The sequence below is a fragment of the Scyliorhinus torazame genome, chromosome 8 (genome assembly GCF_047496885.1).
Source record: "Scyliorhinus torazame isolate Kashiwa2021f chromosome 8, sScyTor2.1, whole genome shotgun sequence".
Lineage (NCBI taxonomy): Eukaryota > Metazoa > Chordata > Chondrichthyes > Carcharhiniformes > Scyliorhinidae > Scyliorhinus > Scyliorhinus torazame.
Window position 1 is genome coordinate 126676478 of NC_092714.1, and position 14777 is coordinate 126691254.

Here is a 14777-nt window from a genome sequence, read left to right on the forward strand (position 1 = left end):
GGCCAAGGAAAGGGGATGGCTGATCGGCAAAGGAGGGCGGGGGGGGGAAGTGCCCCCCAACCAGGCTGATCACCTGGAATGATAGAGGGTTAAACGGGCCAGTGAAGAGGACGCGTGTGTTTGCGCATCTGCGGGTTCTGAAGGCGGACATAGTCTTGCTGCAGGAGACGCAACTGAAAGTGGCAGACCAGGTTAAGATAAGGAAGGGCTGGGTCAGTCAGGTCTTTCATTCGGGGCTTGATTGTAAGACGAGGGGGGTTGCGATTCTGATTAATAAAAGGGTACAATTTGAGGCGGAGGGCACAGTTGTGGATGGTGGTGGCAGGTTCGTTATGGTGAGGGGTAAGCTCGAAGGGGTGAGAGTAGCCCTGGTCAGTGTGTATGCCCCTAATTCGGACGATGTGGATTTTATTAGGAGGATGCTGGGGAAGATCCCCGACTTGGATTCGCGTAAGCTGATCAGGGGCGGGGACTTTAATACCGTCCTGGACCCGAGCCTGGACCGGTCATGTTGAAGAACGGGCAGGTTGCCAGCGATGGCAAAGGAACTGAGAGGGTTCATGGAGCAAACGGGGGGAGCAGATCCGTGGAGATTTAGCCGGCCGACGGCGAGGGTGTTCTCGTACTACTCCCACGTCCACAAGGTGTATTCCCAAATTGACTACTTTGTTGTGAGTAGGGACCTGCTGGCCGGAATGGTGGGGGCAGAATATTCGGCAATTGCCATATCGGACCATGCTCCGCACTGGGTAGACCTGCAGTTTTGTAAGGACAGCTTTCGGCGCCCACCATGGAGGCTGGAAGTTGGATTACTCGTGGACAAGGCGGTGTGCGAGAGGCTGAGGAAATGCATGCAGAATTATCTGCAGGTAAACGATACCGGAGAAGTCTCAGCAGCGGTGCTCTGGGAGGCACTGAAGGCAGTGGTGAGAGGGGCGCTGATTTCAATCCGGGCGTACAGGGACGGGACAGACAGGGCAGAGATGGACCGACTGATTAAGGAAATTCTACGGACGGACAGGAGTTGCGCGGAATCCCCGAGGCCAGAGTCACTCAGGAAATGACAGAGGCTGCAGGCCGAACTTGGGGTGCTGACTACAGGCAAGGCTGTAGAGCAGCTTAGAAAAGTAAAAGGCGCGATGTGTGAGCATGGAGAGAAGGCCAGTAGAATGCTTGCGCAACAACTAAGAAAGAGGGAAGCGGCAAGGGAAATAGGGAGGGTAGTGGATGGGGAGGGTAATCTAGTGGGTGATCCGGCAGGGCTGAACAAGGTCTTTAGGGACTTTTATAGGAAGCTGTACACTTCGGAACCCCCCCGGGGGGGGGGAGAGAGAGAGGGGAGAGAAGGGAGAGAGAGAGAGAGAGAGAGAGAGAGATGAGGCGATTCCTGGACGGATTGACGTTCCCAAGAGTGGGGAGGGGGTTGGTGGACGGACTGGGGGCCCTGGTCAGGATAGAAGAGGTATTTGGGGGGCCTGAAGGTCATGCAGTCGGGTAAATCCCCGGGGCCGGACGGGTATCCGGTGGAGTTTTACAAATCATTTGCCGGGATAGTGGGGCCAGTGCTGGTCAGGGTCTTTAACAAGGCAATAGACAGAGGGAGTTTACCCCCGACGATGTCGCAGGCCACCATCTCGCTTATTCTGAAACGGGATAAGGACCCGGAGGCTTGTGGGTCATACAGGCCGATCTCTTTGATCAACGTAGACGCCAAGTTACTGGCCAGGATCTTGGCGACCAGTATTGAGGACTGTGTACCGGATGTAATTGTGGAGGACCAAACCGGGTTTGTAAAGGGGAGGCAGCTGGTGGCCAACCTAAGAAGACTGCTTAACGTGATTATGATGCCCCCGGAAAATAGGGAGGTAGAGATAGTGGTAGCCATGGATGCTGGGAACGTTTCGACCGGGTCGAGTGGGATTATCTGTGGGAGGTACTGGGACGGTTCAGGTTCGGGGCGGGGTTCATCGACTGGGTTAGGCCATTATATCAGACCCCGGAGGCGAGTGTAAGGACGACATCGGACTACTTTAGACTGCACCATGGGACAAGACAGGGCTGCCCTCTCTACTCACTGCTGTTTGCGCTGGCCATAGAGCCACTGACAATTGCACTGAGAGCTTCTAGGGGCTGATAAGGTCTGGTCCGGGGGGGAGTGGAACATAGAGTCTCGTTATATGCGGACGATCTGCTGTTATATTTATCGGACCCAATGGTGGGGATGGACGGTATTATGGCAACCCTGAGGGAATTTGGCCGGTTCTCCGGATACAAACTGAACATGGCTAAGAGCGAGTTGAACGAGTGAGGGAGGTTGTCCGGAGGTAGGATGTGCTCCCGCTGTCATTGGCGGGGAGGGTGCAGACTGTTAAGATGATGATTCTCCCGCGGTTCTTGTTTGTTTTTCAGTGACTCCCCATCTTTATCCCGCGGTCCTTCTTTAAGAGGCTGAATAAAATTATTCTGGGATTTGTATGGGCAGGGAAGTCCCCGCGGGTGAAGAGGGTGATGCTTGAAAGGAACAGAGGAGAAGGGGGGCTGGCGTTGCCGAACTTCAGCAACTATTACTGGGCGGCCAACATAGCGATGATAAGGAAATGGATGATGGGTGCGGGGTCGGTTTGGGAGCGGGTGGAGGCTGCTTCGTGCAAGGGCACTAGCTTAGCAGCCCTGGTCACGGTGCCTCTGCCGCTTCCGCCGGCACGGTACTCCACCTGCCCAATAGTGGTGGCGGCTCTTCGGACCTGGGGCCAGTGGAGGAGGCATGTCGGGGAGGTAAGAGCATCGGTGTGGACCCCAATCTGCACAACCACCGATTTGCCCCGGGGAACATGGACAGGGGGTATCGACTGTGGAGGAGGGCGGGGATTGTGAGGATGGGGGATCTGTTCCTGGAAGGGAGCTTTCCGAGCATGAGGACGCTGGAGGAGAAGTTTGGGCTGGCGAGGGGGAACGAATTTAGATACTTACAGGTGCGGGATTTTGTACGCAGACTGGTGCCGTCCTTCCCACGTCTCCCGCCGAAGGGGAGGCAGGACAGGGCAGTTTCTAGGGGAGAGGTAGGAGAGGGTAGAGTCTCAGATGTCTACAAGGAACTAATGGGAGCTGAGGATACGCAGACCGAGGACCTGAAGCTTAAATGGGAAGAGGAGCTCGGGGGGGGGGCGGGGGAGGGGGGCGGGGGAGGGGAGGGGGGGCGGGGGATGGATGGAGGACGGTATCTGGGCAGAAGCCCTGAGCAGAGTAAACACGACCGCAATATGTGCCAGGCTCAGCCTGATCCAGTTTAAGGTCGTGCACCGGGCCCACATGACGGCCCGGATGAGCAAATTCTTCGGGCTGGAGGACAAGTGTGCTAGATGCGCCGGAGGGCCGGCTAACCATGTACACATGTTCTGGTCGTGCCCTAAACTCGGGGTACTGGCAGGGATTCGCAGATGTCATGTTCCGGGTATTGAAAACTGGGGTGGTAATGAGCCCTGAGGTGGCAATCTTTGGGGTTTCGGAGGACCCGGGAGTCCAGGAAGAGAGAGAGGCCGACGTTCTGGCCTTTGCTTTCCTGGTAGTCCGGCGACTAATACTGTTAGCATGGAGGGACTCAAAGGCCCCGAGGGCTGAGGTATGGCTTTCGGATATGGCGAGCTTTCTTGGCCTAGAGAAAGTCAAGTTCGCCTTGAGAGGTTCGCTACTAGGGTTCGCCCGAAGGTGGCAGCCATTTATTGACTTCTAGCAGAGGAGTAAGCGTCAGCGGGGGGGGGGGGGGGGGGGGGGGGGGGCAGAGAATGTGTGGCTAGGGTAGAGTAGAGTAGAGGGATATTGAGGCAGGTCCGTGCGTGAACAGAGCCGTGGTTTCCACTATGTTTAATTTGTGTCTTGACTTCGTATTTCTGTACTGTACAATGTCACTTTTTCTATATGCCTAAAATACCTCAATAAAATTGTTTGTTTAAAAAAAAATTCAGTGAACGACTCACTGTCTTTCATGCAACAATCTTCAACTTTTCATTTCGAAGTAGTGTAAATTCAGCTTTCACAAGCTGAGCAAGTTTATACATTCAGCAGTAAGTTCCTTTCTTTCACCGAGACACCATCTATTAGACCCAGAGCTGCCACAGAAGTTATGAATCTCTCAATTCTTCCCAAACTAAGGCTAGAGGTGACAGATACAGAAAGCACTGCAGCAGATGGTGACCATCCCCTTGAAGACCTGATTTTTCTCCTCCCGGAGAATGATGAGGAAGAATCCCTTGCAGTGCTGAGTGCAGATTGATCTTTTAGAGAATGATTAATCTTTCCTGTTGATGGACACCCTTTATTAAGTCCCTGTTGTCTTTTGAGAAGAATCAGCTGTGCTTTTAGTGGTTGAGCAGCATTTGGATCTTAGTTCCACTGAATCAATTATATGTTGCCTACTTTATCTCCTGTTGTTTATGAAGAATTTTCTACAGAGAATGCTTTTCCTGAGTCTGGGTTAGAGTCTTTAAAAGATCACACTGCTCAAGAGCTGGTACCTTCCAAGGATGAAAGTCAATGAACACTTCAGTCCCAGCTGACAGTCATCTCCCCCCCCCCCAACACCAAGTGCTGGAGTCTGAAGCCGCATTATCCTGTACAGCAATCATCCCCGAGTTGATTGTCTACAAGAAATTCATTTCATTACCAAAGATGAGGCTGTCTGGCTCTCTTACTACTGCTTACAGAAGGTTGACGGTCCTCCTGAAATATCATTGGGAAATCATCTCTTCTTTTCCCGGCAGTCTGACAGGAAGTTGTTTATTTTCCCTTTGTGGTCTAAGTTCATTGTATTCTCAGGTCTTCAATGTCTCTTCAGTCTTTATGTAGAAGTGGCTGATGCGGCTCTGTCAGTCTTCCCTGGAGTTGAAGATCTCATGTCTCCCAGATGTTTTCAGGGCCGAGAATACTGAAGGAGATTGAATCCCCAGGTCTGTGACTTGGGGAAGAGATGACTAGGAGATGGAGTTGGCTAGAATCTGTAGTTGTAAAAAAAGGAGTTGCAGAAATGTAGAGAAGGTTTCTCAGGGACCCCTAGCCCCAGGCTGGAATCGCTATAGCCTGTTGAAAGGGATGTGAGGTCAAAAACGGGATGCCCGCTGGGCCTCAAATACATTGCGAGTCTCCCAGCCTGCTCCGCCAGCCCTGACAAGGCTCCCATGCAAAGCGGGTGTGAAAATGCAATCCCGATTCATCAACCTCCTGGGAATCGCGCTGGTATCAGTTGGTGCAAGTCCTGACAAGTAGGGGCCGGGCACCTTGCCCTCTGAGGAGGACAAGTGGTGAGTACCCTCCCTACACTTGCATCAAGAATGCTGAGGTGGGTCCATCAGGTGAGGTGAGGGCCGGGTGGGCTTGGCTGGGCTGGAGGGGTTCTGGCGGGGGTCTTTCACGGGATGGGGATCGGGTGACAGGTCTTCCCATCTGTAGCCTTAAAAATCATTAAACTGGCTTTCAGCAGGTCAAGTTTTAGTTTAAAGTCTTCCCACAAATGAGTTGGAACCCTCTGACGTCTATCCCAGCATGTCAATATTAATGACATGTCATAAGAAAGTTAAAGTCTTCCCTTTAATGCAGTGAAAATCTTTTCTTAAAAACGTTTTTCAAATTCAAGTGCAATTTTTCATGGCCGGTCCACCTGACCAACACATCTTTGGGTTGTGAGCATGAGACCCACGCAGAAACAGGGTGAATGTGCAAACTCCCAACGAACAGTGACCCGGGGCCGGGATCAAACACGGGTACTCAGCACCGCGAGGCAGCAATGCTAACCACTGTGCCACCATGCCGCCTGTAGCGAAAACCATTGAAGTGCTTTTTTCACAGTCAATTACATTGCCCGTTAACCTTTTCAAGCAACTGGGCATGCTTAAAAGCCTAAAAATATTGAACTGCTTTGTTTACATTCAGTTGCCTTTAATAAGTCACTTGATTGACAGGTCCAGGCTATTACAGAGGAAGGTGTACCATTGTTTGTTTATATAGCTCTGCAGGTGTCCATTAACTCTAAAGTGCTTCCTCTTTTGAGGAGGTATTCCTTCTAACTGCAGTTTTTTTACTGGAGGATGTCTGCTTGTTCTGAAGAGTTTTCTAGTGTCATGTGAGAGTACCTTTAAGACATGATGTTTAAGCAATGTACCTTTTAAGAAAACAGTGATGTCAGAGAGTGGGTGGAGCTGAGGTCAGGTCAGCCATTTTGCAGTTTAGTTTTGCAGTTTGAAAAAGCAGCTTGTGTGTGTCTGTGTGTTTCCAGAGAGCTGCATTTGCAGTTTGAAAAGAGCTTGGGGAGTGTCTGTTTGCAGTGAGCTGGATCTCTGCCATATAAGACCACCTCTGGATCATTTGGGTGATTTAAACTCATAATAGTAAAACCTTTAACCTGATGTGATTTTGTTTAAAGATGTTAAGTCTCTTGGAAGTCTCAAGGAACATTTTAAGGAATTATTTACTGTTGCAATATTTTCTGAGTCATCTTTGAAGTAAGGGGTTTTAAGAAATCCAATGTTTATTTAAGATGTTACGTTGAGTTCATGGAATAAACAGTGTTTTGTGTTTAAAAACCCACGTGTCCATAATTGTAATCCCACACCTAGGGAAAAAGCCGTGTGCTAGGAAAAGCAACAACTCCATTAAAGGGAGAGGTTGGTTGAACTCCATGATACATTTTGGGGTTCTGAAAACGCCTCGCCCATAACACTAGAAAAACCAGGTGCTGGGGCAGCAGTCAGACAGTGCACCTGGTCTTTCTGTGCTGGGCGGGCCTTTGTGGGAGCCCCTTGGACCGGGGGAGGGAGAGGTGCATTTATGTGTGGTGGTGGGAGGGGGTCAAGAGCCGATACTTGTGGGGAGGGGGCGAAGTGTACTGGTGATGAATATCATGGGGTGGGGGCTGTAGAATGCGAGCGAGGATTTCCGGGGGTGGGGTAGAGAACCCCTCCGTGATGTGGGCTGTGGGCCATTAGGCTGCAGTAATGATCTGCCCTTTGAAGATGGTGCCCCGATCGCCGTGGAGCCAGTTGTCCGGCTCTGAGGCCCTGCCCTGCCAGTGATGGCGTAAACCACAGCCACTCTATTTTTTCTCTAAGATGCTCAATATTTGGGGAGAAAACATGTCTGTACAACTGGAGAGCTACATGCGTGTTTTCAGTCTGAGCTTGACACTTTGCCAAATTCTGCTACGCCCATAATATAAATAGTTAAACGGTTAGATTTGTGTTGATGTTAAAAAGTAGGACAGTATTCTTGGGGTAGATGTAGTATAAAGGGTTAACAGATGGAATATCCTTGCATATGATGAAGATAATGATGTAGGACTGACATCAGTTGGTCATCTGTTGGACTTGAGAGGGAAAGACAGGAAAACAAACCTGAATTGAGTGAGATTAGGAACTGTGCAATTGTAAAAGGATTTGGGGGTCATTATTCAGAAGCAATAATGACTTTAATGTATGCACAGAAAATATAATCAAAAAAGTGAATGGACTGTAGGCCTTTATCTTAAAGGGTGCTGGAATATGAAGAGGAGGGAGTGATACTTCAATTGTATACAGCCATTATCTGAAATACTGTGTTTAGTTTCAGCTTCATACTTCAAAAAGCATATAAGGGCCATGGAGGGGGTACAGTGCAGGTTCATAAGAGTAATACCAAGGCTGCGATTAAATACAGTATTATATTTTGCATTGATTAAAACTGTCTCTGGCTGGCTCCCTCTCTGGGCTGTGTTTCCACCCAAATCTCTTGTCTTTATTTATTTATTTTGCCTGTCGGTTAAGACATCCCTCAGATTAATTGTTTTAGCTGCTTAATATTTATTACATACTGACTTTTCATTAACAGTTCATCACAGCCAGCCTTATTCCAAATCTTAAAGGAAGTGTACGATACAATCCAGCAAATATCCGAGTGAACCTAGCAGCATTAGATGCCTTGGGTGCCATTTAGTCAGAGTGGTGTGTGGCACTGAAAATCTGAAAAGAAAGTGAAGAATACAACTGATTTTTTTTGTGTGTTTTGTTCCAAGTTAATGGTTGCTATGTAGCGGCATAATTTCTCAGGCCAAGCAGTGACCTGCACCATGAAGTGATTCATGGGTTTAGATTCAAGTTTTTTCTTTGTGTGTTATTACTGCTCCTTTTGCCCTTCAGTGCATCAAATTGGAGAGCTCGCTCCTTTTTTTTTCCTGTGACATGCATCCCTTGAGTCTGTCATAACAACTCCTTTACTTCCGTCCCAATAGCGGTCACTATCCTTTTGAGAAACTACAGTTGGCCTAATGCCCGGGTTACCCAGAAGCTCCCTAATTGTTTGCATTACTTGCAATATACTGCATTTCATTGCAGACAGAATGTTTGTATAGCCATTGCAGTTAAAGGAGATACACACTCATCAGTTATATAGCACCATGGAGCCTAGACTCTGGTCTTGAGAAATGTCGACTGTCAGCTACAGTTCCAACATTGTTGGATGAATCCCAGGACAGTCACTTTAAGCTCCATATGATTTGCAGAATGGTGCAGTAGTTATGCAGTGCACAGTTCTACTTTCAATTAAACAGGAAAGTAACTTTTATTAAAAAAAAGACCGTAATCAAAAATACATAAATCAGTGACAAAAACTGTAGATCCATAAAATCATTGCAACACACAAGTGGCCCATTTGACCCTACACATCAGTGCTAGCTCCTCGAATGAGCAATTCACCTAATGCCACTTCCAAGCCTTTTCCCTATTTCCCTGTATATTTTCATTTTCAGATAATCCAATTCCTTTTTGAAAGTCTCGATTGAATATGCGTCGCCCTGCTCCCAGGCAGTGTTTTCCAGATCCTAACCACTAGCTGTGTGAAGTGTTTTCTCATGTCACCAGTCACCTTGCATCTGTGCTGCCTGGTTTCCAATCCTTCCACCAATGGGAATAGCTTTGCCCTCTCTCCTCTGCCCAATCCCCCATGATTTTGAGTATCTTTTTAAAATCTCCTCTCAACCATCTCTTCTTCAAGGAGAACAGTCCCAAATTCTGAAATCTTTCTACATAATTGAAGTTCCTCTTCCTTCATGGATACAATATAATGGGTAAATTATAACAATTTAAGAGCTGCAAAGTTGAACGAACCATTATTCAGCTGGTGATTTTCCAAGACCACTGCTCTGTCTTCTGGAGAAAGAAGAGGATGAGGACATTTTCAATGTCAAATAATAAGACACTCGGAAGCTATTATTTACCATGCTGAGCGGGGAGCGGGCGAGGACAGAGTGACTACTCACATCAGGTACTTGGGGCTGCAGGTGGATTGAGACTGGGCCCGGCTCAGTGAATCGAATTTTACAAGCCTGATGGGTGGGGTCAAGGCAGATTTGCTGAGATGGGGCAGCCTCCCCCTATCATTGGCAGGCCGGGTGCAGTGGTAAAGATGAATATCTTGCCTCAGTTTTTATTCTTATTCCAGTACTTAGCGTTTTTTTTGCCGAAGGTGTTTTTTATGGGGGAGGAATGGTTGATTTTGTCATTTGTATGGGCGGGTACAGTGGTGAGGTTTCGGAAGACGGTGCTTCAGAGAGGCTGACAGTCGGCGGTTTGGCTGTTCCAGTATTGCTATTGAGCGGCGAACACCGAGAAGGTGTGGGGCTGCGGTAAGGAGACAGAGGCTATGTGGGTGAGGATAGAGACAGGCTCTTGCAGGGGGTCAGGGTTACGGGTGCTGGCAACGGCGCCGCTCCCGTTTGACCCAGGGAAATATTCGGGTAGTGTGGTCGTGGCTACGCTGAAGATGTGGAGGCAATTTTGGCAGCACTTTAAGTTGGGGGGCGGGGTTGAAGTTCATGGCAGTCCAAGAGAATCAAGTGTTTGAGTCGGCGAGGCTGGAAGCTAGGTTTTGGGGTGGGAGGAGTGGGGGGGGCGGGGGGGTGATGAAAATGAAGCTCTTATTTTTGGAAGGACGATTTGCAAGTTTGGAGGAGTTGATGGTGAAGTTTGGGATTCCACGGGGGGAGACCTTGATGGAGATGCAACTGCGGGACTGCAAAAAAGGTTCCCCCGACATTTCCGGTGATGCAGCCCTCCTCGTTGTTGAAGGGGATGTTGTCGGTGATTGGGTTGGGGGGGGGGGGCATCCTGGAGATTTTGGAGGAGGATATGGTATTGCTGAAGGAGGGTTTTAGGCCAAGTGGGAAGAGGAGCTGGGGGTAGCACTGGATTGTGCTGTGAGGTGTTGCGGAGGGTGAATTTCCCAATCTCTTGTGCGAGGTTGGGGTTAATACAGTTAGAGGTAGTGCACAGGTCGCACCTGATGAGGTCATGGCTGTTTGAGCGGGTGGAGGTCATGCGGAGAAATGGTGTGGGAAATGTCTGGCTAGTGCATATATTCTGGTCATGCCCAAAGTTGAAGAAATTTTGGAGGTCATGTTTCAGCACCATGTCAGCGATCTTGCACGTGGATTTGGAGCCCAGTCCCCTGGGGTCCATATTTGGGATGTCGGATTTGCAGACTGGAGGGGGGGTCAGATGTTTTAGCCTTCGCCTCACTGATTGTTCGTATGCGGGTCCAGTTGGGGTGGAGGTCAGCCTCTCTGCCCCGTGCCTCAGTCTGGTTTGGGAGGAGTTCCTGAAGGTGAAGATTAAGTTTGCTTTGAGTGGGGTGATGGAGGGGTTCCACAAGAGATGAGGTTTGTTTATTCTACACTTTAAAGAATATATTACCGTTAGCTGCTAAGAGGTGATTTGGATACATCGGGTCTTCCACTGACTGCTTAAGATTCTCCAGCATTTCCCTCCCATGCTGCTCGAAATGCTTGCTGAACTGCTTCTCAAACTCAGCCGCCATCACCTCCGCCAGCGCTTCCATTGTTACCGGAGTGGCCCCATCTGGAGAGCTCTCCTCCGCCATCTTTCCTCCCACCGCACTCCTCACTGAACTTGACACTGCCAACGGACTAGTGCTCAGACCTTTCTTCAAAGAATTCTTTCTTTGGTTTTTCAACATCCTTTCATAACCAACGTTCAATTGCGAAAGGTTTCTAATCAAATCCTCCCCAAAAGTAGGTGAAGAAGGCCAAAAACCAAGGACTCTGGCGGATGCTATTCAACGTGCGATCCCCTCCTACATGTCGCCACCGGATGTCATCATTTATTTTTCGATTGATATATACCCACTGATCTCCAGCTCCTCCACCCATTCTTTACATAAATGTCTTTCTCAGCAATTCGCACATTTTTCTCTGTGGTGACAGTTATACCGGCATTGGCACCTCCAGCATCCAGCTCATTGGTGCCCTGCTCTCACTTTAAAGGAGTAATAATCTTTATTAGTGTCACAAGTGGGCCTACATAAACACTGCAATGAAGCTATTGTGAAAATCCCCTATGTGCACATACTGGCGCCTGTTCAGCTACACTGATGGAGAATTCAGAATGTCAAATCCACCTAGCAAGCACGTCTTTCGGTACTTGTGGGTGGAAACCGGAGTATCTGGAGGAAATCCCCGTAGAACCTGCAGACTCCGCACAGACAGTGACCCAAGCCGAGAATCGAACCTGGGACCCTGGCGCTGTGAAGCAACAGTGCTAACCACTGTGCCACCATGCCGCCAAAGTCATCACCTCCATGAGACATAACATCACCCCCATTACTCGCCTGGCTGCAACAATCATCTTTGTTTCATTGCATCATCAGACTACCTGGTTGGCAGAGGTGCCATCTAACTATTCTTGTGTAAAACCTCTGACTGCCTGGCTGTCCACTGCCTGATGGCACAATCACCTCAAGCACATAATGTTTTGGGTTAATCCCTCCTATAACTCAATGGAAAGAACAGCCCCAATGTTCTTTGTGACATCACTGATTACACCTCCAATATCCCCTGACCAAGCCATGCTGTGCTACCTCGGCTTCTGGATCAGAGAAGCTCATTCATTTCCTTGTCCACCCAGTTATTGCCTCAGTTATTGACGTAGAATATACTAGATGGTCTAGTTATAGATTAACTATTAGGGTGACCAGCGGCAGAGGCCACCAAAACCAAACGCAATTGCAAAACAGGGGAAGGCAGGGTGACGTCAGTACGTATGAGATGGCATTACCAAGTACGAGGATGACATCACGTAAATGGTAACATCATCATGCTCACGGTGGTGTTATCATGTTCAGGGATTCCGCTCCTTTAGAGAGACAGCAAGGAAGATGGGAGAGTATTAAAACAAACTTGCTTTATGCATGGAAGCTGCTTGCAGACAAGGAAAGGAACGAGCAACGATCCTCGCCAGTGCTTTGCTATGGTAAGTAGACAAAGGCTCAATGTACCAGATATGAAGCCATCCATCAGGGACAGTGGCCAAACCAGCTAAAAAACAGGCAGTCCATACAAATCCCGGTATCTGGCCACTCTATTAACTAAACTGAGTTCAGGTAAGCTAGCAGATGTATTGTGTGTATTTAGTCACCCTTTAAATGAGGATTTCTCTTAATAGCAAGAACACGTATAAATCATTTTGCATTCTGCATCTTTCAATTCTAATTTCTAGCAAATTGAGTGATTTACTTCCATGGTTATCTTCTTCAATAAGCAGTGTTCATGCTGCAATAAATATTGTGATCTAGAACTGCAATATTTTTGACAGGAATTTCTATACCTGTCAATTCATACACAGAAAAAAATCTCCAGTTGCCTTTACTATAATTACCCTTGATAGAAATCCCAAGTTCTTCTGTGTCAGCCTACAATCATATAACTTAATGTTTTACTAATTTTGACCAATTATGTTTTGCATATCAATGAAGCAGAAAGCTGCATGTGAGCAATGTAAAGTGTTGCAGATTTTATAATGAAAACATTAACAAAGGCTGTTGTTATTGCAGTGAAAAATACCAGAAGCAATGACCCTGGGGAGTGCGGCACCGCAGAAATCAATCTATCTGATGTGGAAGCTGAAAGCACTGGTTACCAAGAGCAACCTCTCTCTGACAGTAGGCATGCTGGGATCATTACTCACCAACTCCAATCAGGCAAAAGGAAAACATTTGCTCCATCAAACAGCCAGCTGGGCAGACCAGTCAACTACAAGGAAGTAAGATTAAAAAAGAGGAGACTGAACACTATGGTAAGTCATCATGTAAAATCGTACAAACCAAAATATGCAGACATTTTTCCTAATCTTTGTACATATTTCACATCTGGTCTTATAATGTATGAAACAATACGGATGCCGATTGGCTTGCTGAGGCACGACTGATTTTGTACTACGGATAGTTTCCTGATGGGTGGTGTACATGGTTTGATCATTCACAGACTCTATTAAAAGATAAATGTGGCTGATTGTGACCTTTGACCAAACACCTGACTGTTTTGTGGTTGTCGCATGATACTGATGTTCACAAATACAGGTAATTTTGCAACTAGACCTGTCAGATTATGCCAAGATGAAGCATACAACACAAATCGCAATAGCAATCAGCAAATCCAATGACACCAGCACTTCCATCTGTCTTTTTTGTTGACAGAATGTGGGGAAAGCACGATGACTGTGCTGATCAGAGGAAGGGACCTGGCTTTTCTGAGCCAGATTCAAGAGATGGGAGTGAGAAAAAGGGGGAGCTCGACTATTGTCAGTTGTGCAATTGATATATTTTACAACAAGTGCACAAAGTGTTACATTTTGTTAATTTTACAGGATGTGCACATCGCTGGCTGGCCAGCATTTATTAGACATCCCTAATTGCTCTTCAGAAGGTGGTGGTGAGCTGCTTTCGCTGCAGTTCCTGTGGTGTAGGTACACCCAAGATGGTTGGGCCTAGGAGGAACTCCTGCTGTGATGTACTGGAACTGAGATGATTGACCTCCAGCAACCACAGCCATCTTCCTTTGTACTAGACCTGACTCCAACCAGGAAGTGTTTTCCCCTGATTCCCACTGACTCCAGTTTTGCGAGGGCTCCATGAATCCACACTTGGTCAAATGCTGCCTTGATGTCAAGGGCAGTTAGGCTCAGGGCATCTGTCGGTCCCAGACTCAAACTCATAAACAGTGGAAGACCAATGGGCGGAGGTCCTTCTTCCTTCCTGTACCTGTAGGTGACGGATGGCATGCTGGGAAATCTTCCCTCAGCCTCCTCGAAGCACAGTCAGGACAACTATCTTCCTAGTGGATCATGACTGGAGCAGGAACCATCAGGTATTTGTTCATGCGTTATTGTTGTAGTTCCCATTTTTGAGTTATTTCTTTCTCACATGTTTGATCTTGCCCACGTAATGCCAGAATTTGCCGGCAGAACTGTATCTGTCCCTTTAGAAAGTGCACAAATTTGATCTGGATAAGTGGCTCCTCAAATTTTTCGTCGGAATTAGGAATTTGCTACGTGTATTCATGCCAACAGTCACCAGGTGTTAGACATTTCTCAGGCAGTGTCCAAATATACAAACAAGAATCGGCAGAACTCCCTCAAAGTCTTCCGCTTCTTGGGAATTGAGGAGCGCTGGGGATGCTTCAGCAAGGCAAGGGAGGTGTAAAGATTGCCATCATGAAGAGGGAATGAAGAGTGCTAGCATGAGGAGGGAGACAAAGACTTTCGAAATGGGTAGATGAAAGTGCCAACATGAAGGGACAAAAGGTGGTAAATTGAGGAAATGAAGGGTGCAAACATGAGAGGATGAACAGGGATGAAGGGCAGCAACATGAAGAAGAAAGAGAAATCAACTTGAGGAATATAAGAGAGAATATTCAGTGCCAACATGCAATATGTCAGGAGAGGGAACTAAGGAGAGTTAAATAGCAC

General features: G+C 47.8%; 1 protein-coding gene across 2 annotated transcripts in view; it reads left to right on the forward strand.

Annotated features, from left to right (window-relative positions):
- LOC140428100 (BEN domain-containing protein 2-like) overlaps positions 1 to 14777 on the forward strand; it is a 249390-nt gene that overhangs the window by 60622 nt on the left and 173991 nt on the right. For both annotated transcript variants that reach the window (XM_072514160.1, XM_072514161.1), the window contains exon 3: positions 12865 to 13106. In XM_072514160.1, coding sequence (XP_072370261.1) covers positions 12865 to 13106 — 242 coding nt within the window. The remainder of the gene's footprint in view (positions 1 to 12864; positions 13107 to 14777) is intronic.